Raw genomic sequence first — 25,703 nt, 5'->3', positions numbered from 1 at the left:
GTATGGGTGCTGGGTGGTGGGTGGTACGGTAGGTGCCACGGCAGGGTCCTATAATAATAATAAATTTTTGTTCGGGATGGAAGGCCAGCCTATGACACAGTGCAGTACTCTGGTCATCTTCGGACCAAGTGGCTCTGGGAAGTCAACAGTGGTGAAGTACCTCCTGAAAAGATTCCCTGGTCAGTTAGAGCTCTCAGTGTCCTACACCACCCGTCTGCCAAGGGGTACAGAGGTCTCAGGGAGGGAGTATCACTTTATTAACCGCTCTGAGTTTGAAAAAAAGATAAGAAACAATGAGTTCATCGAGTATGCAGAGTACGCTAACAACTACTATGGCACAGGGGTAGAGTGTTTAGGTGAAAGTAGCCGAAAAAGCATCCTTATCTTAGAAATAGAGAAAGAAGGAGTTGAGAATATGGCTCGTTTGGGCCTGTCAGCTAAGTACCTCTTTGTCTATGCGAGTCTTCCAGTACTCCGTGAGAGAATATGCAGCAGAGCACCCATAAAAGAAGCTGAGCTAGACATTCGTCTCAAAACAGCCGTTAAAGAGATAGAGTTTGGAAAAACCAAGCTATTTGACTGTGCTATTGAGAATAGCTCCATATCAACGACCCAAGTGCTAGTGGATGCGTTTATGGCCAAAGAGTTTGGCTTGTGCCCCGAACCCTCCCCGCCATAGCTGGCCCAAACCCTGACCCGCCCCGTAAAACCACAATAAGCCAAATATATAAATAATTTCTCCGTGGTGAAAAAAATGCTCTCCAAGACGGTGGCTGAGTGTTCTGTTCTTTTAATGGGCTCTCTAGCTAAATTTGCAGATCTAGTTGCTAGAGGTAAGCAACCATACTACAAGAAGACTATTTCTCGCGAGAATATAGAAATAGACGCTCTTTCGCATGAAGAAACATCTATTATTGAAAATGACATTAATAGAATGGGTCTTATTCCCTTCTCTAGGCCAGTGGTGGAGAGGGTAGGGGATGATGAGAGTGGTGAGAGTGGTGAGAGTGGTGAGAGTGGTGAGGATATTTTTCCAGAGAAAGAGGATGTGAAGACTCTTACAAGGAATATTTGCAACGAACTGTGCAAAAAAGACATATACTGCCAAGGGATGACTGATTTTTGTGCTCCAATTGTCTATGCTGGGATTGTTGAAGGCTTAGAGTATGAAACAATCCGAGAGTACTGCTTCCTGGCTTTGGAGCTGTTCTACATGCCAATGGTTCAGGATGATTTTGCGCTGTATCTAAAACAAGAGGCTATTATGCGGCGTGTTCCAGGGTACATCCCTAAAATGGATTTAATTGGAGCTGGGGACGACATGCCTATGGAAATGAACCACATTCTTCCTTGGTTGTCAAGGTCGTTTGTGTTTGTGGAGCTATGTTCTATCTACAGCTTTTTCCTGGAGTCATCGCCTGATATGCCTTTCTACTTCTTTTTAGCGGCAATGAAGGAAGTGAGAGAAAAAGACCAGAGGCATGGGCTTAGTGGGCTCCCGCCGATGGAGATTGAGAGGTTAGATGGGTACATGAAAACAGCGCGAAAGCTGAAAAAAGAGCAGTTAAAGAACTTTAGTGGTTTGGTGTCTGGAAAAATGCTGACTCTGATAGGGGTGGCAGGTATTGCGGTGGCTATGGTTGCCATAGTGATTGCAAGCTCTGGTAAGAAGCCGTATCGTAGAGATGGTGTATCGGGTTAGCTAATGTACTTAGAAACAATATCTGTGTCATCAGTTGCTAGGTAGGTGTCAATAACACTTATTTCTTCTAAAATTTTGTCAAATTGATACAGTTTTCCTTTTGGAGTAATAAATAAAAAACCAGAACCTTCCTCTAACTCTTCTCCATCGGCAACAGATAGACCGTCAAGGTCCTTGGGCAGGTCTGTAGGCACCAGGAACATTCCCTCCTTGGTCCGGGTGATGGCAATGATTAGCGGCGTGGTTTCAGTTATGACAAAGAGCCGGGTTCTATCGGCGAGGATCTTTTTGACCCAGCACTTGCCGCCTGTGTTGATGTTGACCACCTTAGAAGGCGTCTGTAGCCCCGGGATGGTTTCTAGAGAAAACGGCGCCATGCTCTTTTGGGCAAAGTCGTAGATAAAGGTCTTGTTGGTGGCTGTGTCATAAACTGAGAGGTAGCTGTCGTACCCCCCAGAAACAATGTACTGGGCATCAATGACGGTGGTGGAAAGGAGCGGTTTTGAATGGGCAAGCACAAACCGGTCGATTCGGTGGGGATGCACTTTGTCAGTTATTCTTATTTTGCTATCTTTATCAACTGTGATAACGTGTTTTTCAAGAATGTGCATGTCTGTGATCATGGAGATGGACCCGAATAACAGGGCAGGCTCTGTGTCTTTTGCTGGCACAATTCGGTAGACAGACCCGGCTCTATCGGCAATGTACAGAGCTTCATCCCCGGCCTCGCGGCACAGCTTGAGCTTTGTTGGGCGTTTGACAGCCGTTCCCACGGCCACTAGCCCCGCTTCGGTGTATTTCTGGATCTTTTTGTCCTCTGTGGCGATATAGCCCTTGTGAAGAACTGCAATTGGGGTGGCTGTGCTGATTTGGGATACTTTCTCTGTGTCTGCAAGGAAAAGGGTGTTCCCCGTTGAAACAGCTGCTTGGTTTAGTGTTCGGGTTACACTGCTGAGCATGGTTGAAAATAAAAAGTGACGAAATAAAAGAGCTGTTTATGTTTGGGCACCCCACAGTGCTGTTCGGGTTTTCGGTGTTTCGGGTTTTCGGGCTTGCGGTGTTTCGGGTTTTCGGTGTTTTGAGATGTCGGGGTGCTTTGGCCGTTGGAAGCTGTGCGGGTCAAACAATCGTGCAGAGAAAGTTTGGCCTATGGGGAGGCGCTGACTGGCGGTAGTAGAAGGTCGGGAAGTCCTCGACCGTCCTATCGTAAGACATATCGGGAACGTCCCAGGTGTTGGCTAGTTTTTCCTCGGCAGTTAGAAACTGAATCACTAGAATGTTCTGTCCCTTGACAACTACCCTGATGTCCTTGCATGCCATGCACTCCTCTAAATCTGCCAGCTCGTTGTAATAGATAGAGCAGTGCACGTGGGCTAGAATCTCAACTCGTAAAAGGTGTGGGTAGTACTCGTCTCTGTTGGCACAGCTGATGAGCCAGAGCGTCTTTAGAACCAGCAGGGGCTCCATAAAGGTGACAACTGCCAAAGACACCCGGGCCCGCCCAGCCCTATCTGACAGGGACTTCACTGTCTCTACGTACCTAGTGTGGGTTTCATGCCTGGAGCTGTGCTTAAAGAACTCAAACCAGAGAACCACGGGCTTGTTCTCGCCGCTCCCCCAGGCAGGCATTAGAATGGCTGGCAAGATCCTATGTATCTCTTCAACAGAGACGCTATGCAACCGAAGGACTACTTTCATAGAGGCAGCTGCCCCATTGTATCGGGAAGAGGTGTTTTTAACAGATACCTTGAGATCGTTGTCTTTTGAGATGTGCTCAAAGGTCTCCGACTCTTGTCTGGCAAGGTGGAAGCAGAACTCGCTGGCAGCCTTGGCCGTTTGCATCATTGAGTTAGCTAGCGCTGTGTATGTAGGCAGCTCCAGGTGTATGCACAGCTTCTTGCCAATGTACCCGTTGAAGGCGTCAGGCGATATGGTAGCTGTAGGAGGCACTTCTTTGACCATTATTCGGGAGAGGTGCTCAAACTTCTCAAGACCCATGGTGTCAATCTCTTGGAGGTGCTGGTCAAAGATCAGGGTGGCATACGCTAGCTGGCTCATGTTTTCCAGGCCAATGTATCCCAATATGTCCGATAACTTCTTGACCTGGGACCTGTAGACCCCAAGGCAGACTAAACTGTGCATGTTCATATTTAGCAATAGTGTATCTAAAACTTCTGGTGTAGAGTTTGCTAAGTTGAACAGTTTGAGAGCGAGGAGCGAGTCGCTTTTTCTTCTTGCGCTGAGAAAAGAGATGGTGCAGTCATTGAGACTTAACGTTTGCAGCCCAGAGAATCTTTTTAGGAGGCTTAGCAGCCCCGTCTCATCCAGGGAGATGTTGTGGTTCTGAGCCACCCCTTGCAAGTGTTCGGCGTCCTCTATGTACTTGACGTTGAGAAACGAGAGGTTTTTGATGGTTTCGTTCGATCTGCCATAATACCCAAGGAGCTGTGACAGGTCCATCTCTCTAAACTCAAGAATGCGGCGCTTTTTGCAGACATCTCCCCGGGAAAAGAAGGCAATCGCCTCGTCCATAACGATTCGGCGGCTCTGAAAAAGCGCTGCTTGTTTTTCCAGGTCTGTTCCTGCCAGTTTGTCGTTAATCTGGTCCACGGTGATGGACATGCCCCCTCCAATGGAGTAAATGTGGTTGTGGTGGTTGATGAAGGTTTGAAGCGAGATCGGGTCGTCCAGTGAGACACTGGCGTACCCAAAGACGGTTTTGCATCTCTTAAAGTCGCTAACGTAAAAAGGTGAGACACTTGCAAAGGGTTTTTCGCTATCCATGTACTCAAAAGGGCACGGGTTGTCAAATATGCACGCCCCACACACCAGCCCCAGATCGGCTGCGCCCAACAAGACCCAGCCAATGCTCTGTTTTGCCCATTTTCCTATCATTCTTATCTATCTAGAAAAAATTTATATATTAATGACTCATAATTGTGATCGCAGAATTTTTGATAGGCCAGCCTCAGTTTCTCCCCCGCCTTTTCAATAGTGAAGTGTTTCTGGAACAACAATCGAGCTAGTTGTGTCGTCTGTTCTCATCGTGTCCTCCTCGCTCAGCGGATCTGCGGCTGTGCGCCCGTATAGGTTGGTGTAGACGCGGTAGGTGCTGTCCAGCCGCTTAGTGAGCGACCTGTTTAGCAGCTTAAGGCTCCCAATCACCTCTTTTCTTTCCCGCTCCATTTCTTCATGCATTCGTATTTCTTCCCGCCGCTCCAGCACTTCCCCCTCTAGCTGGGCGTTGGCCTGCTCCAGCTCTTTCTTCTGGCTGGACAGCTCTTCAATCTCTTCTTTAAGGGCCGCCTCGGTTCGCTTTTTCTCTTTCACATCGTCAAAGGTTCGCTTGATGATCTCGTTCGCTTTTTTAAGGTCTTCCTCTAGCATCCGGCTTTTTCTTTCGGCTTCCCGCAGCCGGGTGTCTATCTCCTCCACCCGCTGCATTTTGTCGTGCTTCCTGGCTGTTTCGCTCTGCAGGTTCTCGTAAAGGGCCCGGTACCTGCCCAGCTCTTCCCCCAGGTTCTGCCCCTGGCTCTGGTGCTGGTTTTTTTGCTGCTCCGTCTCTCGGTGCGTGGCAAGAAGCGCCTGGAACTTTTGCGACACCTCCCGCAGCTCCTCCTCAAGCCGCGCCTGGGTCTGTGCAGCTAGATGCCCCCTTCTCTCAGCCTCTTCCCTGGTGCTGGATAGCTCCCGCTCTGCCCTGCCACTTGCTAGCTGTAAATCGTTGACTACCTCGGCCACATACCTTCTAAACTGGGCCTCAGGCATCGTTGTAAGGGGCAGCTCTATTTGAACGATGTTTTTGAAATCGCTGCGCTCAAGAATGGCAGCTTTGTGCTCGGTAAGACTAAGAAGAAGCCTGTTTTCAGCTACTTTTTCCAACATCTCAACCAGCTTCTTAACGAAAACGAAGTAGTCCACCCGAATGCCCTGAACCTCCTTTATCCTGTAGTACTCGCTTTCCTCTATGCGCGAGATAAGAATGTTGAAAATATCGCTCTGGTCGTACATCCGAACCTCAATCCCCCGATGCGTCCTGATTAGTTCGCACTTAAACTCTTTAGAGACGCCTTCGTGGTGCACCTTGACTCTCTCGCTGAACAGTATCTCCCTAGCTGTCATAAAAAATTAAATAAACAATGAATTAAATGGGCAGGGCAGGAGGAGCGCTGAGAACTAGGTTGTCGCCCGCTCTGCCTCTCCATCCACCCCCTCCAAGTAATTAATCTATTTAAGTTACCTGCTACTTGCAATATTTTTTTGGAGATGAACCGAGTTATATGTGTTGATCTGAAGGAGGAGGAGGTTGAAATAAGAACAGTAGAAAAGCAGAAAAAGAGGAAAGCACCTGACCAGTACGACGTCGATGATCCTTTTTTCCAGGAGGACGAGGAGGTTGAAGTAGATGCAATTGAGTGCAAGTATGAAAACTTCTTTTGCGTGTCGGGAGAGACGGCCCTACAGCTTGAGAAAAAGAAGGAGGAGAAGAAGGAGGACGTTAGCAAAATCCGCAAAGAGAAAAGAGAAAACATCCGCCACGGCTTTGTTGCCGATAAAGAAGAGCTTCTGGCAAGCTTTAGCGAAATAGAAGAAAGCAGCCTGGCGGCCGCTGTAAGAAGGCTGGTTGTCCTTGAAGTTCTTACGGAGCAAGACCCGGCCAAGGACCGCCTCTTCGCCGCCCTCTCCCCACTAGCTGCCCCAAGCACCCACAGCCGCCTTAGAGCCCTGATTGACGCCTTTTTCTCCCATGAGGAGCTGCAAAAGGTCCTGGACGAGACGGCTGTCCAGAGCAAAGGGCTCATTGAGAAGATCAAAGAGGGCGTTGAGGAGGAGAAGCTGCGAGTGGAAGAGGCCTTCCCTAATGACTCAACCGAGACTAAATACGCCAAAATCCACATAGGCAAGAGCTTAATGGAGAACTGCACCCTTTACACAGAGTGCGAGTACCTTATCTACTTCGTTAGCCTTTACATGGGCGGAAAAAAGCGAGTTCTTGAGTACCCCATCAAGAAAGCCATTTTTAGCCAGATACAGGAACTCTTCCCTTCAACCTACGGCAGCAGTGGGTCGATTGGAAAGAAAATAGCCTCCCACATCCTTAAGGCCAAGCACAAGAAAGGAGCAGAGCACACACAGGCAACCCAGGACAGAGAGAGTGCTCGGGCTGAGGATGACGATGAGGCTGAGGCCGAGGCTGAAGAAGCCAGCAACCGAGAAAGTAGCCAAACACCAGCCCAAGAGACCCAGCCAGTGGACGAGCTCCTTTCACAGAGCCTTGTTGCTTCAGATGAGCTGTCCCAGCCACCGACCCAACCCGAACCTGAACCTGAACCAACCCGAGAAGGCCCAAAAGAAGAACCTAGCAGCTTGTCACAATATGATACCATTGAGCTATAGCGTATCCGGGGCGTGTACCAGGCTGTGCCCCTATGTATTGTACCGGGGCGTGTACCAGCTGTGGGTACCTTGCTTGCACAATAAACCAAACCACCACACCGCATTACCCGGCTCAAATGTTTTTCTGAATAGAGCTCCCGTAGCTCAGCGGTAGAGCACGGCACTTATGGGTGGGAGCCTCCTGTGTACTGAAGGCTGTAACAAGCTGAGCCATGCCGGGGTCGTGGGTTCAATCCCCATCGGGAGCATCTTTTTATTTTTGTAGCTCGTTATAAATCCAGGCTATCTCTTTGTCCTCGGGGGAGTGCCTCCGACACAGATGTAAAAACACAACCTCAAGGTCTTCAGCGTGCGTGGTGGTGGAGGCAGCCAGTGCCTGGGCTACTCTCTGGAGGAGAGGCGCGTCTGCTAGAGTGCTGTGCTTGAGGTACTCCCTGGCACTGGGTGCAAGGTCGTTTGGGCGGTAAAGAAGCGAGAGGAAGAGCCTGGCCGACGCCGTTTCTTCTGAGACTCTGTCCCCTTCGTAAAACCTGCTTACGTCCTCTTCCCTGGCCGCCCGAACGATTAGCTCCGCTTCCAAGGCCCCTTTTGACTCTCCAAAGGCCCTGGAGTGCTTTAGGTACTTGGCAACCCTCTGGTGGAGGTGTGGGTTGGTTAGGGTGCCCTCTATGCTGGCGTGGAGGAGGGCAAGCTTGGCTGAAGTGTTCAGAAGCTGCTGCTTCTCTGGGTCCGGGAGGGTGGCTGGCATTTCGGTGGTTAGCTTGGGGCCAGAGACGTTTTGGCGCTCTAGGGCGTGGGAGAGAAAAGCAGCGTAGCCGTCAGTGATGGAGATGGCGCAGGAAAGCGGGGAGGAGTCTGTGGGCGTGGATGGCGTGTTTCTGTACTTCTGGAGAAGAGCAACGGCTGTTGAGAGTCCTTCTGATGCGATAGCTGTTTTTATCTGTTTGGCACAGATGTACTTTTTGTATCTAAGAAGCGTTTGGTAGATGTTCGGGTTGTCCGTTGCTTTTGGAAGAATTTGGTCAATCTGCTGATCAAGGTTTTCTAGGTCTTCTGTTTTTATCTGGAGGTAGATGGTGAAGAGGTGGGCAGAGAGGAGTCTTTCGCTGGTTAGGGCCGGTTTGGTTTCTTCTCTTTTTATTATTTCAGTAACGACTTTCAGGGCATAGGCAAATTTTTTCTGATTAGCTAGGGACTCTGCCAGGGCCATTTCTACCTTGTAGGTTTTTTCTTTACAGAGAAGGTCTTTGCACCGCATCTCCACCCGCTGCCACTCTTGGGCTTCTCTGAGCAGCTGCAGACTCAGGGCAAATAAGTGCGTTTCTTCCCGGTAGACCCGGCCCCGGAGGTACCCGTCAAGTATGGCCAGGGCCTGGGGCTCCTGCTGCTGCTCGCTGAGACAGAAGGCTAGGTCGCTGACCAGGTGGTAGTCGTTTTCTCTGTCCTCGTACAGTCCTTGGAGCATCGAGATCCCGAGCGACGTATTTCCTTTTTCGTAGTTGGCAAATGCTACCATGTGCGTGAAAAACGGCGAAAAACGGTTGACAGGGCACTTGAGGATGGACAGAGGTTTTAAACCTTCGGTGTACTTCTGGCTGAGTTGGTGGCGCCCGTACTCGCTGCTGTAGGCACAGACAACCAGGCTGGGGCGCTTCCCCGGGGTCTGTGGGGCACTTTGGCCCTGGGTCTCGGCAATGCGGGTGATATACTCAGCTAGAAACTTCCCATACCCGTACAGCGCATCAACTGCTGCAAACGTCTCTGCATAAAGAGGCAGATGGCTTCTGTCCCTGGCATCCTGTCTGGCTTTATCCATCAGGCTGTGGGTGTCTTCCAGTATGCCATATGCCTTATTGGTATGTCCGTTAAAGACGTGTACGTGGGCCGTAACCATCTCTATGTACAGCGCATCTATATGGGCGGTGTACCTGAGAATGTCGAGGGAAAAGAGGCCGGTGGCTGCTTCTAAGAGTCTTTCCTGGGCCGACAAACAGGGCGAAGTCCCACTAGATCTAGACACGTGCATAGTGTTCAGGCTTGGAAAAGCTGCTTTGGCTTGTTTTAGGGCTGTCTCAAGGAAGTAGAAGTTTGTGTAGCTTAAAGCATCGGTGATAATGTGTTTGAGGGGTGTGGGGTGGGTAATTGGGGTGTAGAGCCTTTCCATTTCCTGGAACTCTTCTGTTCCGGTATAGACCATGTCTTTGCCAAGTTTTTGATTTACCTGATTCTTGTAAATAGCCGCTGTGAAGTGTTGCCTTTTTAGGGGGTAGGCTGGACCTACCTCGGCCTCTATGTCCTTGTAAATGGCGTGGCAGTGGCTGCTTCTCTCCGCAAACCGGAGGAGTACCATGGTGGGCGAAAGGGTGTTGTAAAGCAAGCTCTTATACTCAGAAAGGGTTCCAAGCGTGCCTGAAAAGTCGAGATAGTCTGAAACAATGAGCTTGATTAGTGGAAGGTGGTTTTCAAGGTTTAGCTTGCTCTCTACACACTCGACCAGCACAGTTACAAAAGCATCCAGGGCCAGAGGGGTGCTATAAACCTTGGTTCCGAGGTATGGAAGGTATAAGTGATGCAGTTGGCTTAAAAAGAGCCTGGTGCCTGCTTTTTTATCTATCTCACCTAAAAAAGCGATGTACTTCTCCATTTCTTCATGCTCTTTGTAGATAAGACTGAGATTCTCGCGCACTGTGCTGTAGGCCCTGGAAAAGGCTCCGCTTTCGACCAGTGTCTTAAACTTGGAGTGAAACTCTCGCAGTCTTTGGCGGATGTACCCCGTGATGAGCCTTCTTTGCTCCTCTTCGGTTATTGGTAGCTTTGGAAGGGCTTCAGTATCTAGGCTCTCTGTGGCGGGTAGGTTAGGACTGTCTGTGGCTATGTGGAGGTACTTGCAGATAGCCTCGATGTATTTTTGGGTGTCTGTGTACTCGTAGATGCTAATTAGGTAGTGGACGTACTTGGCATACTGCTCCTGTTTGTCTTGTGCGTGGTATGTGTGGATTACTTTGATGATGATGCCTTCTTCATACTTTTGGTCACTAGTTGGCTTTTCAAAGTAGCTTTGTTGCTCTGCAAAGACCTTGGCCATTCCTTGGAGCACTTCAGTGCCTACCTCCTCTGCATCGGTGCATGTTTCAGCTGTCCTGTACTCACCCAGTGCTTCATTCGGCCTTCCTAGCTCAGAGTAGCAGTATCCAAGGTAGATGTAGACTTTAGCACAGTCACTGTCTCTGTCAATGTATTCTTTGCATTTACATGCAGCACCCTCAAGATCCTTCTGTTTAATAAGCCGGAGTATCTCTCTTCTCCTCTCCTTCATAAAATTAAATTTACTGTTTACTGTTGTTCCTGGTATGCCCCACCTATCTCCTGACTGTCTCCTGCCTGTCTCCTGTTTGTCCCCCTACCATTTGCCCGGTCCCGTCCCGTCCCGATCCATTCATTTACCAGCCATGTTCCGAACTTTGCGCATGGTCATCCATTGGAAGATAAACCAGAAGAGAGGCGCTACCCGCCATGTAAAGTAGTCTGCTAGTGTGTGGATCTCTGTTGAGTGGAGGAAAAACCGTGTTATGGCATCTGAGACAACGATCGGCGCGGGAAGGGCATTAAGCAGTGTTTCTGCTCGGTTCTTGGGATCTGCGCCCCTTCCATACGAAGACCCTTCAATCCGCTTGGTTACCTCGGGCTTGGTCTGGTTTTCTTGTTCAAGCCCTGGACTGTTAATGGTGGACACGTAGTAAATGGAAAGGTCAAGGCCTGCCTGGGACGATTCCATCCAAACGGACTCGTAAAAAGACCTAAGGGCGGCCTTGGAGGGCGAGTATGCCCCGTACCCCGCGAACGAGTGCAGCCCCAGCGTTGAGGACACGAGCACAAGTCTTTTGCCACACCCGGGAGAAGACCCGTGCAAAAGGTGGAGGTATACCCGGACAACCCCATAGAAGTTGGTGTCCATGCAGGCATACATCTTTGACATGTCTAAATCGTGGACTGTCGATGGAATTGATAGGCCATTGCAGCAAAAAACCATGTCATACTCTGTGCTGAGAGAAGCAACTGATTCGTCTGATGTAACATCAACAACTGCCGTTTTAAACCCAAATTTCCTTTTTAGGGTAGTAAGTGTTTTTTTGGTTCGGGATGTAATGGTTACCTCAGCGCCCCTTCGCTTTAGCTCGTGCGCTAGAGCCAGGCCCAGCCCACTGCTTCCGCCAACAACCAGAACGGACTTTTGCTCGTACAGATTCTCTCGCCGCCTCTTTGCCAGCCACGCCCAAAGGCATCCCAGGACCACTGTTGCTGCTACCACCGCTGCGTGCATAAATAAACAAAACTGTATCTATTTGAAAAAAGATACAACATTTAAATATGAAGACTCAGACCCTGAAAGTTTCTGGGGGACTGGCAGAATGCATTCGGAGCGCGCAGGTTTGCTTTATCCTGGTGGCAGAGTTCTTTGAAAGGTTTGCCTTCTACTCAATCCGCGGGGCGCTCTTTATTTACGTCTCCAGCTACTACGGATACTCCCGCGAAGAAACCATCTCTTACGTCCACGGGTTCATGTGCAGCGTCTACGTTTCGACTGTGTTTGGCGGCGTTATCTCTGACCAGGTGCTTGGCAGCGTGGCAACCATTGCCGTGTTTTGTCTGACCTATGCCCTGGGCATTCTCTTCCTATTCGGATCCTCTGTTGTTCACAGCCCTTCGTTGCTCCACTCCGGCGCGTTTCTGATTGCTTTGAGCGCTGGGTGCATCAAGCCTTCTATTTCTTCCCTGGGGGGCGACCAGTTCCACTGCACCGAAACAAAGCGTCTGGCGTCTTTTTTCACCGCCTTCTACTTCTCAGTCAACGTAAGTAGCGCTCTGGCGTTCTTTAGCATCCCGGTCCTGGTGGGCAGAGGGTGTTTTGGCAAGGACACGTGCTATGCCCTTGGGTTTGCCTCCTCCTTTGTGTCCCTGGCTGGCTTTGCCGCTATTTTCCTACTGGTGCCTCTCGCAGGGGCACTAAAAACGGCTACAATGAAAACCTTTTCTTCAAAGCAGTTGTTGGCTGTCCAGCCTACTCCCGCAACTCCCGCAACTCTTTCAAGTCTCTGGATGCCCCTGAAAAAGATCCTTCCCGTTTCTTTTGGGTGGATGCTTTACGACCAGCAAAGCTCAACGTGGATAGACCAGGGGCGCAAACTCTCCCAAACAGTTACTTTCTTCTCCTACCCCGTCACTATTCCCCCAGCACAGATGCAGGTGCTTAATTCTCTGATTTTGGTAGGCATTCTTCCTTTTTTTGACGGGGTGCTATCTAAAGCCCTGAGACTTTTTCGCCTGAGGAACACCCCGGAGAGGAAGATGGCCTATGGGATGTGCTTCTTCTCGCTTTCTTTTCTTTTTTCCTGCATGGTGGATGTCTGGCTTCTTTTTTTCCGCCCCTCCATACTAGCACAGGTCCCTCAATTTGTTGCCATTACCCTGGGCGAGGCCCTAATTGGATCCACCGGTCTAACCCTGGCGTACACCAACGCCCCCTCCTCGTGCAAGGCTCTTATTCTCTCTTTTTGGTACCTGAACATGGCTATTGGGAATTTGCTGGTTATTGGGCTCTCAAAGATTTTCCAAGGACTGGCTGTTCCCCCACACGCCCAGTCCTTTATCTACCTGAGCATAGCAGCAACAGTCACTGCCCTGATGCTTTCCCGCCGCCAAGGTAGGTCGGGTGGTGATTAGCTGAAGCACCGATCTTTTTTAACTTTTATTTTAATTTTTTCATCCTTGTCATATGTCATTACAGTTTACCGAGAGTGCACAGATGCAGGATATCATTCGTATGTTTAACACAAACATCAACGGAAGAGCAAAAGTCATCAAGGCATTAACAGGAATCAGAGGTCTTGGTATTAGAATCGCCACACTTATTTGCAAGAAGGCAGAAATAGACACCGATCTCAGAGCAGGACAGGTAGAGCAGGAGAAGCTGAACCAAATTGGTAAAATACTAGAAGACCCCATGAGCTACGGTATCCCAGCATGGTTCCTCAACAGACAGAGGGATGTAATTACCGGAGAGACTACCCAGCTAATTGCCAACCAGGTTGAGGCAGACTACAGATTGTACCTTGAGAGAGCCAAGAGAGTGAAGCACCTTAGAGGACTTCGTCTCCTGAAAGGATTAAAGGTTAACGGGCAGAGAACCAAGGCTAACGGAAGAAGAGGAAAGGCCGTTGGAGTCTCAAAGAGGAAATAAATCTATTTTCTTAATGGGGTAGTGGCTGGTGGTAGTGGGGTAAAAGTTTTATTGGGGTGGCCAGGGCTGTAGGAGCCACAGGCTGCGAGAGACTTAGGAGTTTGGGAGAGTGTCTAGAATGTGCTTGGGAACTAGGCCCTCTGGAACTATGTCGTATCTATAGGGGAGTAGCTCTTTGTATGTGTTTTTGATGGTTACATCCGTTACGTTGGTAACGATTTGGATGTCTTTTTGGATTTTCTTCTGGCCTGGGAAGAGGTTGGTGATAAGATAGATAATCGCTGCGGCGATTGAGTCTGGCGACTTGCCGGCAATGCATCCAAGTATCTGCGCTTTCTGGCTAATTACAAGTGCTACCTTTTGGATCTCAATGCTCAGGGTTAGGTCAGAGCAGAATCTAGCAACAATGTCTTCCGTTGACACAACGGCCATTTTTTCTATATATGGAAATATTGCTTTGTAACACCTTCCAACTTCCTTTTTAGGAACTGCGGTTAAAATGCTTACTTCTTTGAAGGTTCGGACGTATCCTGCCTGTCTGCACGCGATGTAAATGCAGGCTGCAGCTACGCCGTCAAGACTTTTGCCTTTCAGAACTTTTTTTTCTTCAACCGTTTTAAAGACGTACTTGGCAGCGTCTGAAATGGTCTTGGAAAGGTTCTTTCTCTCGCAAAAAGCTGCAATAAGGTTTAGTCCGTTAATAAGGGCTCTTTCTGGACCGCGAAGACTGCTTTTCATTTGCGTTTTGGCAAGACTGTACGAAGAGAGCCCACCACCCGAGGAAATCAAAGTATCTAACTGCTCAGTATCAAGAAAGGGGTTGTTTGGCCCCCCCACCCGGCTTGGGTTTTCTGCGGAATCACCAAACGTTCTCCACTCACTGCGTTCGTCAATGATTCTTCCTCCAATGGTGCAGCCACACATGCCGCAAACGTTGTATCCGTGTTTGTAGTCTTCTATTATGTTTTCTTCTTCTTTGCAGTCGGGACACTGCTGTCTTTCAGCCTTTTTCGTTTGCATGCTTCTGGCCATCCCTCTGTAAATTTTTAAACAATCGGACACTCTATAAACACTCTTGATCCAGAGACATGTGATGTGTTTGGAAGGTCTTCTTAGAAGGCGTGGGCGGTCCGTGTGGGAGATAATGGGCGGTGGCGTGCGTCTATTGACTGGAAACTGAGGAGGTGTATGATTGGCTAGTTTTCCAGCTTTATTTAGATTAGATGGGGCTAAAACTGTTTCACTGGTTGCTTTTAAAGGAAGAAGCCTCTTTCCGTATGCAAGCGCTCGCTCTTCTGGCCCTATGTGTTCTGGCTGCATCTGCCACCCTGGATGTTGGCTTCTTCCTCATTCCTAAGAACAATCTAGACTCTCCCAAGGCCCTTTCTCTCTCCGGGGGGACTCTTCACTTTGAGGCCATCGACGACAAGTCGAAGGAAACCCAGGTCTTTATTCAGCTAAGCCTCGGAGGCAGCAAAGTCTGCCTCAAGTACAATACCAGCCTCTGCATAGCCCTAGACAAGAAGATGTACCACAAAGAGATATCGGTGTTCAAGAAACACGTCCAGTGCGCTCATAGCCTGCGCCAGTCCAAGCTAAACGTCCAAACCACCCCATACAGCCGCATTGTCATGCTTCAACTGAGCGGGTGCAAAAAAGTCTGCTTATACAGCCACGCCCCCGAGGAACAGAGCGGGGGAGAGCGGTTCCTGGCTATGCTGGACCAGTGCCGGCCCGGGAACATTAACAACATGTTCTACGCCATCTCAGAGGACGAGATAGACGACTACCTCTCGGAAAAAGAGACAGACCAAGAGATAGACCAGATAGAAACTAACCCGCAATACATCGAAGAGAAGGTTCCAATGATGATGGGAGCCCCCCCTTTGAACCGAATGTCCGCCATGGGAGGAGCGTATAAATACAGGCTATAAACAAATAAATATATGCGAAAAGATGCGCTACTTACCAGAGCTATTGTGGGCGTAGTGTGCCTCTGGAGCCTCCTCACGATTTACAAGTACATGAGAAAGCACGGGGCACAGAAAGGAAAGCTAACAGAAACGTACTACACAATGCCGTCGACCAAAGAGGCTAGAAGAGCCGAGCTTGGGCGGTCAACGTGGACACTTCTTCACACGATTGCTTCAAAGTATCCAGCATATCCCACGAGAGAGGAGCAGACCAACGCCATCAAGCTTATTGACCTAATGACCAAGATGTTCCCATGCGACGAGTGCCGAGGACACTTCACAGAGCTGGTCAAGAACTTTTCGCCAAAGGTGTCTTCCCAGGAGGAGTTTAGCGAGTGGTTGTGTGAGGCACACAACATTGTGAATAGAAGGCTGGGCAAGCCAGTGTTCAACTGTAAGAGGCTTGATGAAAGATGGGATTGTGGCTGCAAGTGAGCATCCATTTATTTTAAATATTTTTATCCCCAGTAACTATGGCAGCAAAGGATGTTAAAGAAGGATACACAAGACCAGATCTGATCAAAGTGCGTGCACTGGCAGCAAAGGTCATGGACTGTGGTAAGAACAAGGTGTGGATGGACCCCACTGAAGCAACCAAGCTCTCAGAGGGTAAAACGCACGAGCAGGTTCAGCAGATGGTTGAGGACGGACTCATTGTTAGAAGGCCAGACATTGGCCAGTCAAGAGGAAGGGTGAGACAGTACAAGCTAGAGAAGTCCAAGGGAAGACACAGAGGTCTGGGACGAAGAAAGGGTACAAGGAACGCCAGGTTCCCCGAGCGAAAGATCTGGATGCTTAGAATCCGAGCTATCAGGAAGGAGCTTAAACAGCTACGAGAGGAGGAAAGAATCGACAGGACGGTATACCGAGCACTCTACCTCAAGGCAAAGGGTGGCTGCTTCAAGAACAGGAAGATCATGAGGGAGTACATCGTTAACGAGGAGCTCAGGAAGAAGAAGGAAGAGATGGTTTTGGCCCAAATGAGTGCCGCTAAATAAATTATGTTCTGGTACGTCTGTCTGTGGGTCGTAGGCCGAGGCTGAAATAATGAAAAATTTTAGGGAGTATGGATATGGATATGGATTGCAGCGACGAAGGTCTAAATAGAATGCTGGAAAGAGAGGAGGGCCTGGAGAAAAGCAGTGAGTCTGAGAGCGACTGTACCCGATACTCTGAGAGCGACGCTGACGAAGAGCTTCTGAGACTTGACGAGCTTAACCGAGAAATGGAAGAAGCCGCTAAAAAAGAAGCGGCTGAGGAAGAAAAAGAGGACCTTTCGGCACTGAGCAGACTCCTTGCTTCTTTCTACCGGGAAGGCCCTGCTGGAAGCGTTTCCGTTGCCAGGCACGCGTTTCTCTCGGTTTTTGAGGGCGGGGTGGAGAGTGCGTGGCTTAGCCTCCAGGAGCAAGGGTGTGCTCTGCTGAGAGAGGCGGATGAAGAGATGAAGGGCTCCAAGTGGAAGAAACTTAGCAAACAGAAGCCGCTAAAACACCGAATCAAGCAAACAATGGCTGAAAAAGCCAAGAAAATGCAGCAGTATGAAGACCTGCCCTTTGCCATTGCGACCACCCGAGACTTCTGCTACAAGACAGGCCTGCGCATTCTTGTTCGAAAAAACCACGAGCACCCGCAGGAGAAGCTCAGAGTATGCACCAAGGTCCATGAAAAGATGGAGGGCTTCTTTGCGCCAAGCACGGGGTATGCCTGGGACGAGGAGAAGATCTCGCAGTTTCTTCCCTACGTCTTTGCCGGGTAGGTTAAACTCATTAAATTGTTGTGTTTATGAAAAAGCTCTGGGGAAGCGTGCTTGAGTGTGACCTGCTTAATCTAAGGGGGGAGATACAGCGACTAGAGGCATCGGGGGTGTCAGCACTGCATTTGGACATAATGGATGGGGTTATGGTCAATGAGATCTTTATGGGGGAGGAGGTGGTAAGAAGAATTTCTGCAGAATTTCCAAATTTGGAAATAGAGTGCCACCTGATGGTGCACAACCCACTGAACACCATAAAAAACCTCAACCTCACCCGAATCAGCACAGTTATTGTTCATAACAACACGCAAATGCCAGAGATTTCGGCGTACATGGCCCTGCATAAGGGGCGCCTTGGCGTAGCTGTGTCATCAGTGGACGTCCTTGAAGAGATGTACATCCCAGTCAACACTGTAAAAATACTGGTCATGGGGGTAGCTCCGGGGAAGGGGGGGCAGGCTCTTCTCCCAGACACGGCCCGAAGGATTGCCCGGGCCAGGGAGGCGTTCAAGGACATAAAGATTGGTGTCGATGGAGGCGTCAATCTTGAAACCCTTCCCTCTCTTATCCAGGCCGATGAGTTTGTTATTGGGTCTTTCCTCTTCGCTGGGGACATGCCCGAAACTGTAAAGACAATCACTTCGGTGCTTTCTCCCGAGTATGATGATGATAACGTTATGTTTGTGGTTTAGGGTCTGAGTCTGAGTCTGGGGACAATTCAGATGACGTTTTGTGTTTTTGCTCCGAGTTTTATAGGCAGGGGAACCTTATTTGATTAGTTTTTGGCATTTGTGAACCTTAATTGGGTTAGGGTTAGTCATGGGCGCATAGACCAATGACCAATGACCAATGACCAATGACCAATGACCAAAAGGAATAAAGACTGTTTATTGGGTGGGGTTGGTCTGGGTGGCTTGGGATGTGTTAGTGTGCTTTGACTCGTATAGACTGTACTACATGTTCATTGATCTTGAATTTCTTCATATTAAAGAAGTCATCTTGGTGCACTGGAATGCTTGTCCAGAGTCTTTCTAGTGCTGGGTCGGTGGTTGTGTCGGGGTTGGTTAGAACTTCAATTCCGATTAGGTCTGCCATGTTAGCTTTTGCCCAGTTCAGCATAAACACGACATAGCACTTGAACACTACCCCGTTGTCGTTGTTGTCCTCAATCACCAGATACTTGGCCCGGGTTAAGATGCCGTGGTGGGCATGGGTGTCCTGAAACTCAGTCCAGTCCAAAACGTTCAGCTGCAAAGTGCACCCTACCACAACGTCCTCCTGAAGAGAGGCGCAGATTGCCCACCAAACGTGCAGGTCTACTCGTATTGATACCCACTCCTTCTCGGCAATTGCCTGGGCTATGTTTGTGGGAACTTTTAGGTCGGTGGAGATGTACCAAAGCATTAGCTCTTCGTTAGAGCAGCACTCGTGTATGAGCTCGCAGTCAAGGTACTCTAGGCGTGGCATGTCCATAAAGCACAGGGCTGAAAGTTTTCTGATCCCCAACGCATCTAAGCACCGAACTGATGTGGCGCTGCATCTTGAAAGGGTTAGAGAAAAACTCTCAGAGCACCTGCTCAGGTCAATCCGCCCACTGAACCACTCCAGGAAAAAAGACGACACGTTTTTCAGGTGCAGCCGTTGTGTAACTGAAAGGAAAATCAGCCGGATAGCTGGCACGGGCGGCTCTCCCACTAAGTCAAAGTCCCCGATGCAAAGCCTTTCAATGCTCATTGTGCTAAGGACGCAGAAAAGCTTGGTAAGGGTTTTAGATTCTTCTGATGAAAAGACGTTATTTTTAGATGAAGATGGACCAAATATTTTGATTTTCCCAAACTCAATGCCTGGTTCTATCTTGTCTGGAATGCTCGATTCAGTCAGCTGGCTCAGGTGGATCTTGATCTTGGAGGGCTGTCTTTTTATAATTATCCTTGCTGTGGGCGACAAGACTGCTTGGATCGTATTACTGCTGTCACACCCCTCAAAAAAAGCAATGGTGTCACCAACGCTATCAGTGCCCGAGAACGAACTCAGACCTGAGCTTTGCCCAGGCTCAGAGTCTTCGGTGCTAACTCTTCTTTTCTTTACCCCCCTACTTGTGCCCATGGCTGCAGGGTGCTCAACCACCTCCATGTTCCCCTGGATGGGGCTGAATGGTCTTTTGCCCGATTCAAACCCAACTATATCGCCACACAATACGTCTAGAGGAAATCCAGCACCAAGAACGCCTTTCAGTATGAAAGGTCCTAGACCTAAACCTATTCCAAATCTCATCACTGACGTGTAAGAATTAAAAATATATACCAAGTGACAGGGCTAGAGATCACTATCAAAACCTTAAGGCCGGCCTGTCTACCTATTTAGCTTTTTGTGGCACTTAACTGTCTTTACCACACAGCCCTGATGCCCCATTGCATACAGCCCCACATTGCATACAACCCCACATACAGCCCTTACAACCCCACAGCCCTGTACCATGGCGTGATCTTTAAAACAAGATGCGATATCTACAATCGCAAATCTTGTCTATATAAGCAGAGGAGAATACGACTTTGCGGCTAAGAATGTTCCTTGACCAATACGCATTAGTCCTGGCTTGGCGCGGGTGTTCTATCAGCAAGGACCACGCAGTAGTCCCGTGGTGATTGGAATTGTTTTCATTGGTAAGCAGAACATATGCCACTCTTTCTCTTTGGTCCATGGGGTGCGGTATGGAGTGTGCTCTTCTCTATGAACTCCCGCCTGCTCTCGAAAGACACAGCCAAAAATAGAAGGTGTTACGCTAACCCGAACAAAATTAGTGTCTGGCTATAATCTACATAGGCCTAGCTAGCTCTTGTCGTCAACTATGTATGTTGTATCAGACATTAGCTGTAAGTTGCGATGGTATAGCGTGCAAACCTCCTTCGGGGCTGAATTGTTTTGGAAAAGAGTATGGTGGCCTGTGACGAGAAACAATTGCGCATGGAGTGGTCCTCTGTACTAGTGTCTTAGTGCACCACCCTTGCCAGTTGTCTACCACACCTTGTCTCCACTGAAGAGTTGGTCTGATACATCTTCTGCTTATCAACGAAGGCTCTTCCATTTACCACCAGATTACTACGTGTGCCTTGTTGATATAACACCCACACTGGCCAGGACTAATGCGCTTCTATTGTGATAGGTTCAATGTTCTTAGCCGCAATTTTCACTTTAAGCTCCTAAACCCACCACCCCACCCCCAAGGCTTTTCGGGCTTTCCGGGCTTTCCGGGACTTTCGAGACTTTCGGGCTTTCCGGGACCCAGACTCTTTGCCTAAAAGTATCTGAAAACTCCTCCGGTGTTTTTTCTCTACCAATGGGCATTCGAGGACTCTGGAGTATGCTCAAAGGAGAGGAGGTTGACTATCGGGCGCTAAAAGAGAAGAGACTCTGTGTAGATGGAAACATTGTGCTTTTCGCGTGTATCCACAGCACTGATGTTCGGTTTATCACTGAGTACACTCTTACACGTGTTGGAAAGCTGCTAAGTCTGGGAATTGATCCAATTCTTGTTTTTGATGGGAAGAAGCCTTTTTTCAAGAGGCGATTGGGGGCACGCCCCACCCAAACACAAACCAGCTACACCCCAACACAACCCGAACCTGAAGCCCCTTCTATCTACGCAGAAATGGAAACAACTCGTTTTTCATCGCTTCAGATAGACAAAATCGTTAGCAGGCACAATTACCTGAAGAAGATAAAAGAAAAGAGAATCCACGGGAACAGCAGCCTGGCGTACACCCTCACCCATCTCAAGCCCCCCACAAAAACCCAAACTATCCCCGAGCCTTCCAACCCATACCAAGAGACTGACGACCTTATCTACCAACTCAAAGAGCTGATTTTTGAGGAGATAGACAAAACAAACCCACAAAACACCCTACACCCAGACACACCTGCCGCCCCCACAGCCGCCCCCAAGCCCGAAAAGCTCGAAAAGCCCGAAACCTCCGATAACCTCGAAAAGACCGAAAAAACCCATACACCAAATGAACCATCTGAGTATCAGAGACAAATGGAAACCTACACCCTTCCCAAAGAAGATATGTACCTGAACAAAGAATCAGTTCCAAAAGAAGAGCTAGAATTTTCCTATAAAGTTATAACGGACGCTTTGGACATTCTTAACGTCAAGTATGCCCTGGCACCTGCAGAGTCCGATGCCGTATACAAGTCAATTGAAAGCGCACTGGGGACAAATGGCGTTGTGACAGATGACAGCGATATTTTTCTCTTTAGCACCCAGCCCATTTACAGGCACTTTTTCACAAAAACACACGCCCCTAAGGTATACGCGTCTTCCAGCACGCCCCTGCCGTACTCCTGGCTTGAGCTAACCATCCTGGCCTGGCTTCTAGGCTCCGACTACTCCCCGGGAATTAAGGGGGTGGGCCCTTCCAAGGCCTCGGCCTTCATACAGCGGTATAGAGAACACAGCAGCAGCTTACTTCTGGACCTCCACGCGCTTTCTTCGGCCATTGCTGCACTGGCCCCGCAGATCCAGCCAAATGACATCTCGGTGCTCAAACGGGTCATAAGAATCTACTCAGAGACCGAGTTCAAGGTCAAGATCGAGAATCTTCCTTTTAAGGCCATAGACAAACCCAAGCTCTCTGTTTTCATCAAAAAACGAACTAACTGGAGAAATACTGATTTGGTTCTATTTATGGAAATGATTGAAAAAACCAACTGTTGACAGGCCTACTGCCACGACCTACTGAAGAGAGTGGGTACCAACCACAAATATGTCATAAAGAAACTTCATCTGCTCCAGGGTTTCAACCATCCAGGTTCTCCGGCTTCTTAAAAACAGAAGAAGGTCAATAAATGCCTCAAGCCTCATATTCTCTTTTACCTCCCCGCTCAATATCTTTCGTCTCATGATGTAGAAGAACACAAACATCCCCGTTCTGCCAACACCTGCCAGACAGTGCAGCAGGGTGGGGTCTAGGGGAACGCCGCTGCTGTAGATGTACTCGGTGGCTCGCATGTAGATAAGGTCAAGAGACTTGAGGAACTCTAGTGTGGGAGGCTTCTTATCAACCCACCCGTTGCAGTTGATGCGTAGAAGCATCTTTTCTCGGCCACCTATTATGTCCTTTCGCTTGTGGATTTCAACCTCAAAGTGGCTGCCTTCGTTTTTCAGAAGCTCTTGGTGGTTCTGGTAGACCAGAGTGTCTTTCACCGCGTTCAGCCCGTTGCTAATCCACCTGTCTCTTTTTTTAGAGTCATTCCGCGCCCCCTCACACTCCGCCTCAAACTCCTCGCCACTGAAGGTCTTCACCAGCTCATAGTTCTCTCTCAGAAAGTCGCTCTCAAAGTGATACCTCTTCCCAATGAGAGAAATCACAATCCGAGTGTTGGTGTTGGTAATGAGCGTGCTGGTAGCTTTGAGCAGAGGGTCTGTGGGGTACTCCATCACTATAAACTCAGTGTCTCCCTCAATTAGCGAGGCATTCAGCAGCTCCTCCACCCCATATCTCTTCTGCACTGTTCCATAGTTGTAGGAGTGGACGTCTGCAAACCGAAAGAGTGGGCTTCTTCGGAACGTCCCGGGAATCTTCACTTTAACTGCCATTCTCAGAAATTCTGGAACATCGCTGTATGCCAGCAAAAGCAATTTATCCTTCACATGCAAAAGATGCATCTCTTGCTGTCCACCATTAAACATAAAAGAAAACTGCATCCAAGTATTTAGCCCCTGTACCCTCACAAACCCTGTGCCCGAACAGCCATACAACCCTAACCCCTCACACCCTGCACCCCGAAAACCCCAGCGAGGTGTTTGTTTGCTGTGGATGGACAAACTACAAATCGCTTTCTTGCCACTCTTCTAAGCATGCGCGTGGAAGGAAGACTAGCACCTGAAGTAAATGTTCCTGAGGAGGTGGGCATTGCAGATATCCCCAACCAGATGCTTAAAAAGGTTCTGCAGAGAGGGCTCACCTTTAACCTGCTGGTGGTGGCTGAGAAAGGAACGGGGGCCAAAACCCTTATTTCTTCAATCTACAACCTACCACACTTTCCTCCGCTTAAGGAGCAAGTGAACGACTTGTACGAGTACACCACGGACATCCAGTCCAATGAGATTCTTCTTACCTTGAACGTTCTTATCTACAGAGGCCGGTCTGAAAAAGACCTGCACACCCTGGTTATTGACAGAAACCTCCAGTACAACAAGAGCAACGTTGGCATAAAAAGAGAAAGAGTGGAGGATAGGAGAATACACGCCTCTCTCTTCCTTATATCCCCTCTTTCCTTCCGCTCTGATGACATTGCCATGCTCAAGGCGCTCTCCGGGCTTGCAAACACCATCACAGTCATTACTAAAAGAGATATGTTCACGGGAACGGAGCTGGACAGCTACAAGGCCCGGATTAACCAGGAACTCACTGCAGGCCTGATTCACCTGTACAAAAGCCCGCGCCTCTCTCTCGCCCTGCCACTGGCCACCATTGCCAGCACTTCCTGGGTCCGGGTCAAAGACCAGACAGTTCGGGGAAGAGAGTACAGATGGGGCGTGCTAAGCGCGGAGGACCCAGAGTCTTCAGACCTGGCGCTTTTAACCTCCCTCCTTGTCACAGACTCTTTTGTTGACCTGAAGAAAAGCACCAGCCATTACTACAGAAAGTGGAAAGAAAGCACCTCAGCAGACCCAATCAGGCCAAAGCTTGGGCAGCAGGAGAAAGACCTTCTGCAGGAGGTAGAGCGAACCATCACCCAGCGCCTCCACGAAAGACTCCAGCAGCTACAGCAAACCGAGAAGCTCATTGACCAGGCCATGCATTCGCTAAATGCCCCACTGGGCTAGTTTTCCCAGCAAACCAAATAAAGCACCAGTCTATCTTTAAGCCTCCCATCCCGCAAACCCGCAAACCCGAACTCTCGCAAACCCGAGTGGTGCACAAATATTTTTAGCACCATGAGCAACACCGAGAAAGCCTCAGAAGCACTGCACCAGGCATACAAGGAGCTAGAGCTAGCTAGAAGTAACTACGACAAAGGAGCCATCCGAACACGAATCAGAGCCATTGAAAAAACACTAACTAACCCGATTGAAAAAGTAACCGAAAGAGAGCCAGTGACCAAGATCACCTCCATTGACGAAACACTCCAGGTAAAAGAAAGCGTCTACCTCCTAAGCGGCGCCCAGGGAAGAATTATTACAGTTGACCAAAAATATGAAACAGCGAAAATAGAGAATGCAACAGGCATTGTTCTCCAGCACCTAGTTCTTAACACCTCATGCTACCTAAAAAACGTCTCCAACTCTACCCTGGAAGTGACTGCGCAACAGCTACGACTGGTAAACTGCAGCAATCTAATTATACACGCGTACACCAAAACAGGCGTCTACATCGAAGACTCCACCCACATCATTGTACACCCACTCAAGCCCCAACAAGCGCCCAATTGGCCCAATAACACCACAATCTACGACTTTAATCACACCAACGAAATTTAATCAAATAAGGATTTCTCCCCCCCTATGCATACCTACACTGCTCCAGCACATGTTCCTAGCCAGGTAATAACCAAAGGTGCAATTAATTTGCCCAAAGGCCCAGCCGGGGCTAAGATGAAAACATATGCCCAAAAGAACACAAATGCCCCAAAAACACCCAAAATGGGGCCTGGAACCCTGCTCTATTACCGCATATGGTAAAAGGTCTAGACTGATAGAATGAGACTGAAAGTAATAAATAGAGAAGAAGGTTTGTAAAACAATGAGGAGAATAAGTTCACTTAGCAAGATAATCCTACTCGCCTCTCAGGTTTCAGCTGCAGGGTGGGGAGATTCCTACTTTGGAGGATTCAACAACAACAACTGCTACGAATTTGGAGGCACTCTAGATGACTCAATTTACTATGGACAGGATGCTGGATCAGCAGCGTACAACTATGGTGGTGGATGTGGTGCAGCAGGATGTACCCTTGGACAAGACTACAGCCCCGTCCAGACAGACTACCCAACTGGACAGGGCGCCTGCCCAATAGGCGACCGCCCCAACATTGTTCTTTCAGAGTTTGAGACAAGCAACGCCTACTACACCCCAGCACCCCAGGCAGCCTGTGGAACTGCCATGAGCGGAGGATATGCCCCAGCACCAGCCCAAACCTGGTCCGCACCAGCAGCCCAGACCTGGTCTGCACCAGCAGCAGTCCCATGTGGACAGACCACCCCCATCACCATGCTTCTTGACGGAAACATTCCGGTTGAAATGAGGCCGTCCACAGTAACTGTTGGAACAACCACCTTCCCTCTTCAAAGCCAGGGATCTAACCCAGCAAGACCCGCCGATGTTGGCGCCCTTGTTGTCTCAAACCTCCACACCCAGGAAGAGATTGCAGCATCCACCGCAGGAGCCGTCGCAGGAGTCACTGCAGCACAGCTGAAGAAGGACCAGGAAGCAGCCTCCAAGAAGAAGGATGGCAAGAAGAAGGGTAAGGGAGCAGCCGGCGACAAGAAGAAGTGTCCACCAAAGAAGAAGAATGGAGTTGCTGGTGTAACCACCCTTGTAGCACTTGCTCTTCTTCCATTAGTTGCAGTACTTCTGTAAACATAGCAACTTGAATAAAGAAGAAGTTCATAGTTAGTAGTTGGTCCCGGTCTCTGTC

The 25,703-nt window shown here is 49.1% G+C and overlaps 22 protein-coding genes across 22 annotated transcripts; 14 read left to right on the top strand and 8 right to left on the bottom strand.

The window, feature by feature from the left end:
- Positions 1 to 76: 76 nt before the first annotated feature.
- On the top strand, positions 77 to 679 carry NEDG_00597 (guanylate kinase; the record flags this gene model as incomplete). The annotated part of the gene is made up of 1 exon (XM_067688015.1): positions 77 to 679. The coding sequence occupies one exon, from the start codon at positions 77 to 79 to the stop codon at positions 677 to 679; it is 603 nt and encodes a 200-aa protein (XP_067544112.1).
- A 75-nt stretch (positions 680 to 754) lies between these two features.
- NEDG_00596 (uncharacterized protein) lies at positions 755 to 1,702 on the top strand (the record flags this gene model as incomplete). The annotated part of the gene is made up of 1 exon (XM_067688014.1): positions 755 to 1,702. One exon carries the CDS (start codon positions 755 to 757, stop codon positions 1,700 to 1,702), a length of 948 nt encoding a protein of 315 aa, XP_067544111.1.
- On the bottom strand, positions 1,699 to 2,661 carry NEDG_00595 (uncharacterized protein; the record flags this gene model as incomplete). The annotated part of the gene is made up of 1 exon (XM_067688013.1): positions 1,699 to 2,661. The coding sequence occupies one exon, from the start codon at positions 2,659 to 2,661 to the stop codon at positions 1,699 to 1,701; it is 963 nt and encodes a 320-aa protein (XP_067544110.1).
- A 160-nt stretch (positions 2,662 to 2,821) lies between these two features.
- NEDG_00594 (uncharacterized protein) lies at positions 2,822 to 4,597 on the bottom strand (the record flags this gene model as incomplete). The annotated part of the gene is made up of 1 exon (XM_067688012.1): positions 2,822 to 4,597. One exon carries the CDS (start codon positions 4,595 to 4,597, stop codon positions 2,822 to 2,824), a length of 1,776 nt encoding a protein of 591 aa, XP_067544109.1.
- A 93-nt stretch (positions 4,598 to 4,690) lies between these two features.
- NEDG_00593 (uncharacterized protein) lies at positions 4,691 to 5,824 on the bottom strand (the record flags this gene model as incomplete). The annotated part of the gene is made up of 1 exon (XM_067688011.1): positions 4,691 to 5,824. The coding sequence occupies one exon, from the start codon at positions 5,822 to 5,824 to the stop codon at positions 4,691 to 4,693; it is 1,134 nt and encodes a 377-aa protein (XP_067544108.1).
- Positions 5,825 to 5,968: 144 nt separating this feature from the next.
- On the top strand, positions 5,969 to 7,099 carry NEDG_00592 (uncharacterized protein; the record flags this gene model as incomplete). Its single annotated transcript, XM_067688010.1, has 1 exon — positions 5,969 to 7,099. One exon carries the CDS (start codon positions 5,969 to 5,971, stop codon positions 7,097 to 7,099), a length of 1,131 nt encoding a protein of 376 aa, XP_067544107.1.
- A 253-nt stretch (positions 7,100 to 7,352) lies between these two features.
- On the bottom strand, positions 7,353 to 10,415 carry NEDG_00591 (uncharacterized protein; the record flags this gene model as incomplete). Its single annotated transcript, XM_067688009.1, has 1 exon — positions 7,353 to 10,415. The coding sequence occupies one exon, from the start codon at positions 10,413 to 10,415 to the stop codon at positions 7,353 to 7,355; it is 3,063 nt and encodes a 1,020-aa protein (XP_067544106.1).
- A 120-nt stretch (positions 10,416 to 10,535) lies between these two features.
- Positions 10,536 to 11,420, bottom strand: NEDG_00590 (3-dehydrosphinganine reductase; the record flags this gene model as incomplete). The annotated part of the gene is made up of 1 exon (XM_067688008.1): positions 10,536 to 11,420. One exon carries the CDS (start codon positions 11,418 to 11,420, stop codon positions 10,536 to 10,538), a length of 885 nt encoding a protein of 294 aa, XP_067544105.1.
- A 47-nt stretch (positions 11,421 to 11,467) lies between these two features.
- On the top strand, positions 11,468 to 12,820 carry NEDG_00589 (uncharacterized protein; the record flags this gene model as incomplete). Its single annotated transcript, XM_067688007.1, has 1 exon — positions 11,468 to 12,820. The coding sequence occupies one exon, from the start codon at positions 11,468 to 11,470 to the stop codon at positions 12,818 to 12,820; it is 1,353 nt and encodes a 450-aa protein (XP_067544104.1).
- A 52-nt stretch (positions 12,821 to 12,872) lies between these two features.
- NEDG_00588 (40S ribosomal protein uS13) lies at positions 12,873 to 13,337 on the top strand (the record flags this gene model as incomplete). Its single annotated transcript, XM_067688006.1, has 1 exon — positions 12,873 to 13,337. The coding sequence occupies one exon, from the start codon at positions 12,873 to 12,875 to the stop codon at positions 13,335 to 13,337; it is 465 nt and encodes a 154-aa protein (XP_067544103.1).
- Positions 13,338 to 13,430: 93 nt separating this feature from the next.
- NEDG_00587 (transcription initiation factor TFIIB) lies at positions 13,431 to 14,369 on the bottom strand (the record flags this gene model as incomplete). Its single annotated transcript, XM_067688005.1, has 1 exon — positions 13,431 to 14,369. One exon carries the CDS (start codon positions 14,367 to 14,369, stop codon positions 13,431 to 13,433), a length of 939 nt encoding a protein of 312 aa, XP_067544102.1.
- Positions 14,370 to 14,560: 191 nt separating this feature from the next.
- Positions 14,561 to 15,271, top strand: NEDG_00586 (uncharacterized protein; the record flags this gene model as incomplete). Its single annotated transcript, XM_067688004.1, has 1 exon — positions 14,561 to 15,271. The coding sequence occupies one exon, from the start codon at positions 14,561 to 14,563 to the stop codon at positions 15,269 to 15,271; it is 711 nt and encodes a 236-aa protein (XP_067544101.1).
- Positions 15,272 to 15,283: 12 nt separating this feature from the next.
- NEDG_00585 (mitochondrial FAD-linked sulfhydryl oxidase) lies at positions 15,284 to 15,745 on the top strand (the record flags this gene model as incomplete). The annotated part of the gene is made up of 1 exon (XM_067688003.1): positions 15,284 to 15,745. One exon carries the CDS (start codon positions 15,284 to 15,286, stop codon positions 15,743 to 15,745), a length of 462 nt encoding a protein of 153 aa, XP_067544100.1.
- Positions 15,746 to 15,783: 38 nt separating this feature from the next.
- Positions 15,784 to 16,308, top strand: NEDG_00584 (60S ribosomal protein eL19; the record flags this gene model as incomplete). The annotated part of the gene is made up of 1 exon (XM_067688002.1): positions 15,784 to 16,308. One exon carries the CDS (start codon positions 15,784 to 15,786, stop codon positions 16,306 to 16,308), a length of 525 nt encoding a protein of 174 aa, XP_067544099.1.
- A 74-nt stretch (positions 16,309 to 16,382) lies between these two features.
- Positions 16,383 to 17,066, top strand: NEDG_00583 (uncharacterized protein; the record flags this gene model as incomplete). Its single annotated transcript, XM_067688001.1, has 1 exon — positions 16,383 to 17,066. The coding sequence occupies one exon, from the start codon at positions 16,383 to 16,385 to the stop codon at positions 17,064 to 17,066; it is 684 nt and encodes a 227-aa protein (XP_067544098.1).
- Positions 17,067 to 17,092: 26 nt separating this feature from the next.
- On the top strand, positions 17,093 to 17,755 carry NEDG_00582 (ribulose-phosphate 3-epimerase; the record flags this gene model as incomplete). Its single annotated transcript, XM_067688000.1, has 1 exon — positions 17,093 to 17,755. The coding sequence occupies one exon, from the start codon at positions 17,093 to 17,095 to the stop codon at positions 17,753 to 17,755; it is 663 nt and encodes a 220-aa protein (XP_067544097.1).
- Positions 17,756 to 17,987: 232 nt separating this feature from the next.
- NEDG_00581 (uncharacterized protein) lies at positions 17,988 to 19,337 on the bottom strand (the record flags this gene model as incomplete). Its single annotated transcript, XM_067687999.1, has 1 exon — positions 17,988 to 19,337. One exon carries the CDS (start codon positions 19,335 to 19,337, stop codon positions 17,988 to 17,990), a length of 1,350 nt encoding a protein of 449 aa, XP_067544096.1.
- Positions 19,338 to 20,400: 1,063 nt separating this feature from the next.
- Positions 20,401 to 21,780, top strand: NEDG_00580 (uncharacterized protein; the record flags this gene model as incomplete). Its single annotated transcript, XM_067687998.1, has 1 exon — positions 20,401 to 21,780. One exon carries the CDS (start codon positions 20,401 to 20,403, stop codon positions 21,778 to 21,780), a length of 1,380 nt encoding a protein of 459 aa, XP_067544095.1.
- An 18-nt stretch (positions 21,781 to 21,798) lies between these two features.
- On the bottom strand, positions 21,799 to 22,755 carry NEDG_00579 (uncharacterized protein; the record flags this gene model as incomplete). Its single annotated transcript, XM_067687997.1, has 1 exon — positions 21,799 to 22,755. One exon carries the CDS (start codon positions 22,753 to 22,755, stop codon positions 21,799 to 21,801), a length of 957 nt encoding a protein of 318 aa, XP_067544094.1.
- Positions 22,756 to 22,923: 168 nt separating this feature from the next.
- NEDG_00578 (uncharacterized protein) lies at positions 22,924 to 23,895 on the top strand (the record flags this gene model as incomplete). Its single annotated transcript, XM_067687996.1, has 1 exon — positions 22,924 to 23,895. One exon carries the CDS (start codon positions 22,924 to 22,926, stop codon positions 23,893 to 23,895), a length of 972 nt encoding a protein of 323 aa, XP_067544093.1.
- A 111-nt stretch (positions 23,896 to 24,006) lies between these two features.
- Positions 24,007 to 24,549, top strand: NEDG_00577 (uncharacterized protein; the record flags this gene model as incomplete). Its single annotated transcript, XM_067687995.1, has 1 exon — positions 24,007 to 24,549. One exon carries the CDS (start codon positions 24,007 to 24,009, stop codon positions 24,547 to 24,549), a length of 543 nt encoding a protein of 180 aa, XP_067544092.1.
- A 262-nt stretch (positions 24,550 to 24,811) lies between these two features.
- Positions 24,812 to 25,645, top strand: NEDG_00576 (uncharacterized protein; the record flags this gene model as incomplete). The annotated part of the gene is made up of 1 exon (XM_067687994.1): positions 24,812 to 25,645. The coding sequence occupies one exon, from the start codon at positions 24,812 to 24,814 to the stop codon at positions 25,643 to 25,645; it is 834 nt and encodes a 277-aa protein (XP_067544091.1).
- Between the last annotated feature and the right edge of the window lie 58 nt (positions 25,646 to 25,703).

The sequence above is a fragment of the Nematocida displodere genome (genome assembly GCF_001642395.1).
Source record: "Nematocida displodere strain JUm2807 chromosome Unknown 2, whole genome shotgun sequence".
NCBI classification, from domain to species: domain Eukaryota; kingdom Fungi; phylum Microsporidia; genus Nematocida; species Nematocida displodere.
Note: the sequence above shows the minus strand (reverse complement) of the source record. Positions and strands in the feature narration are given on the sequence as shown.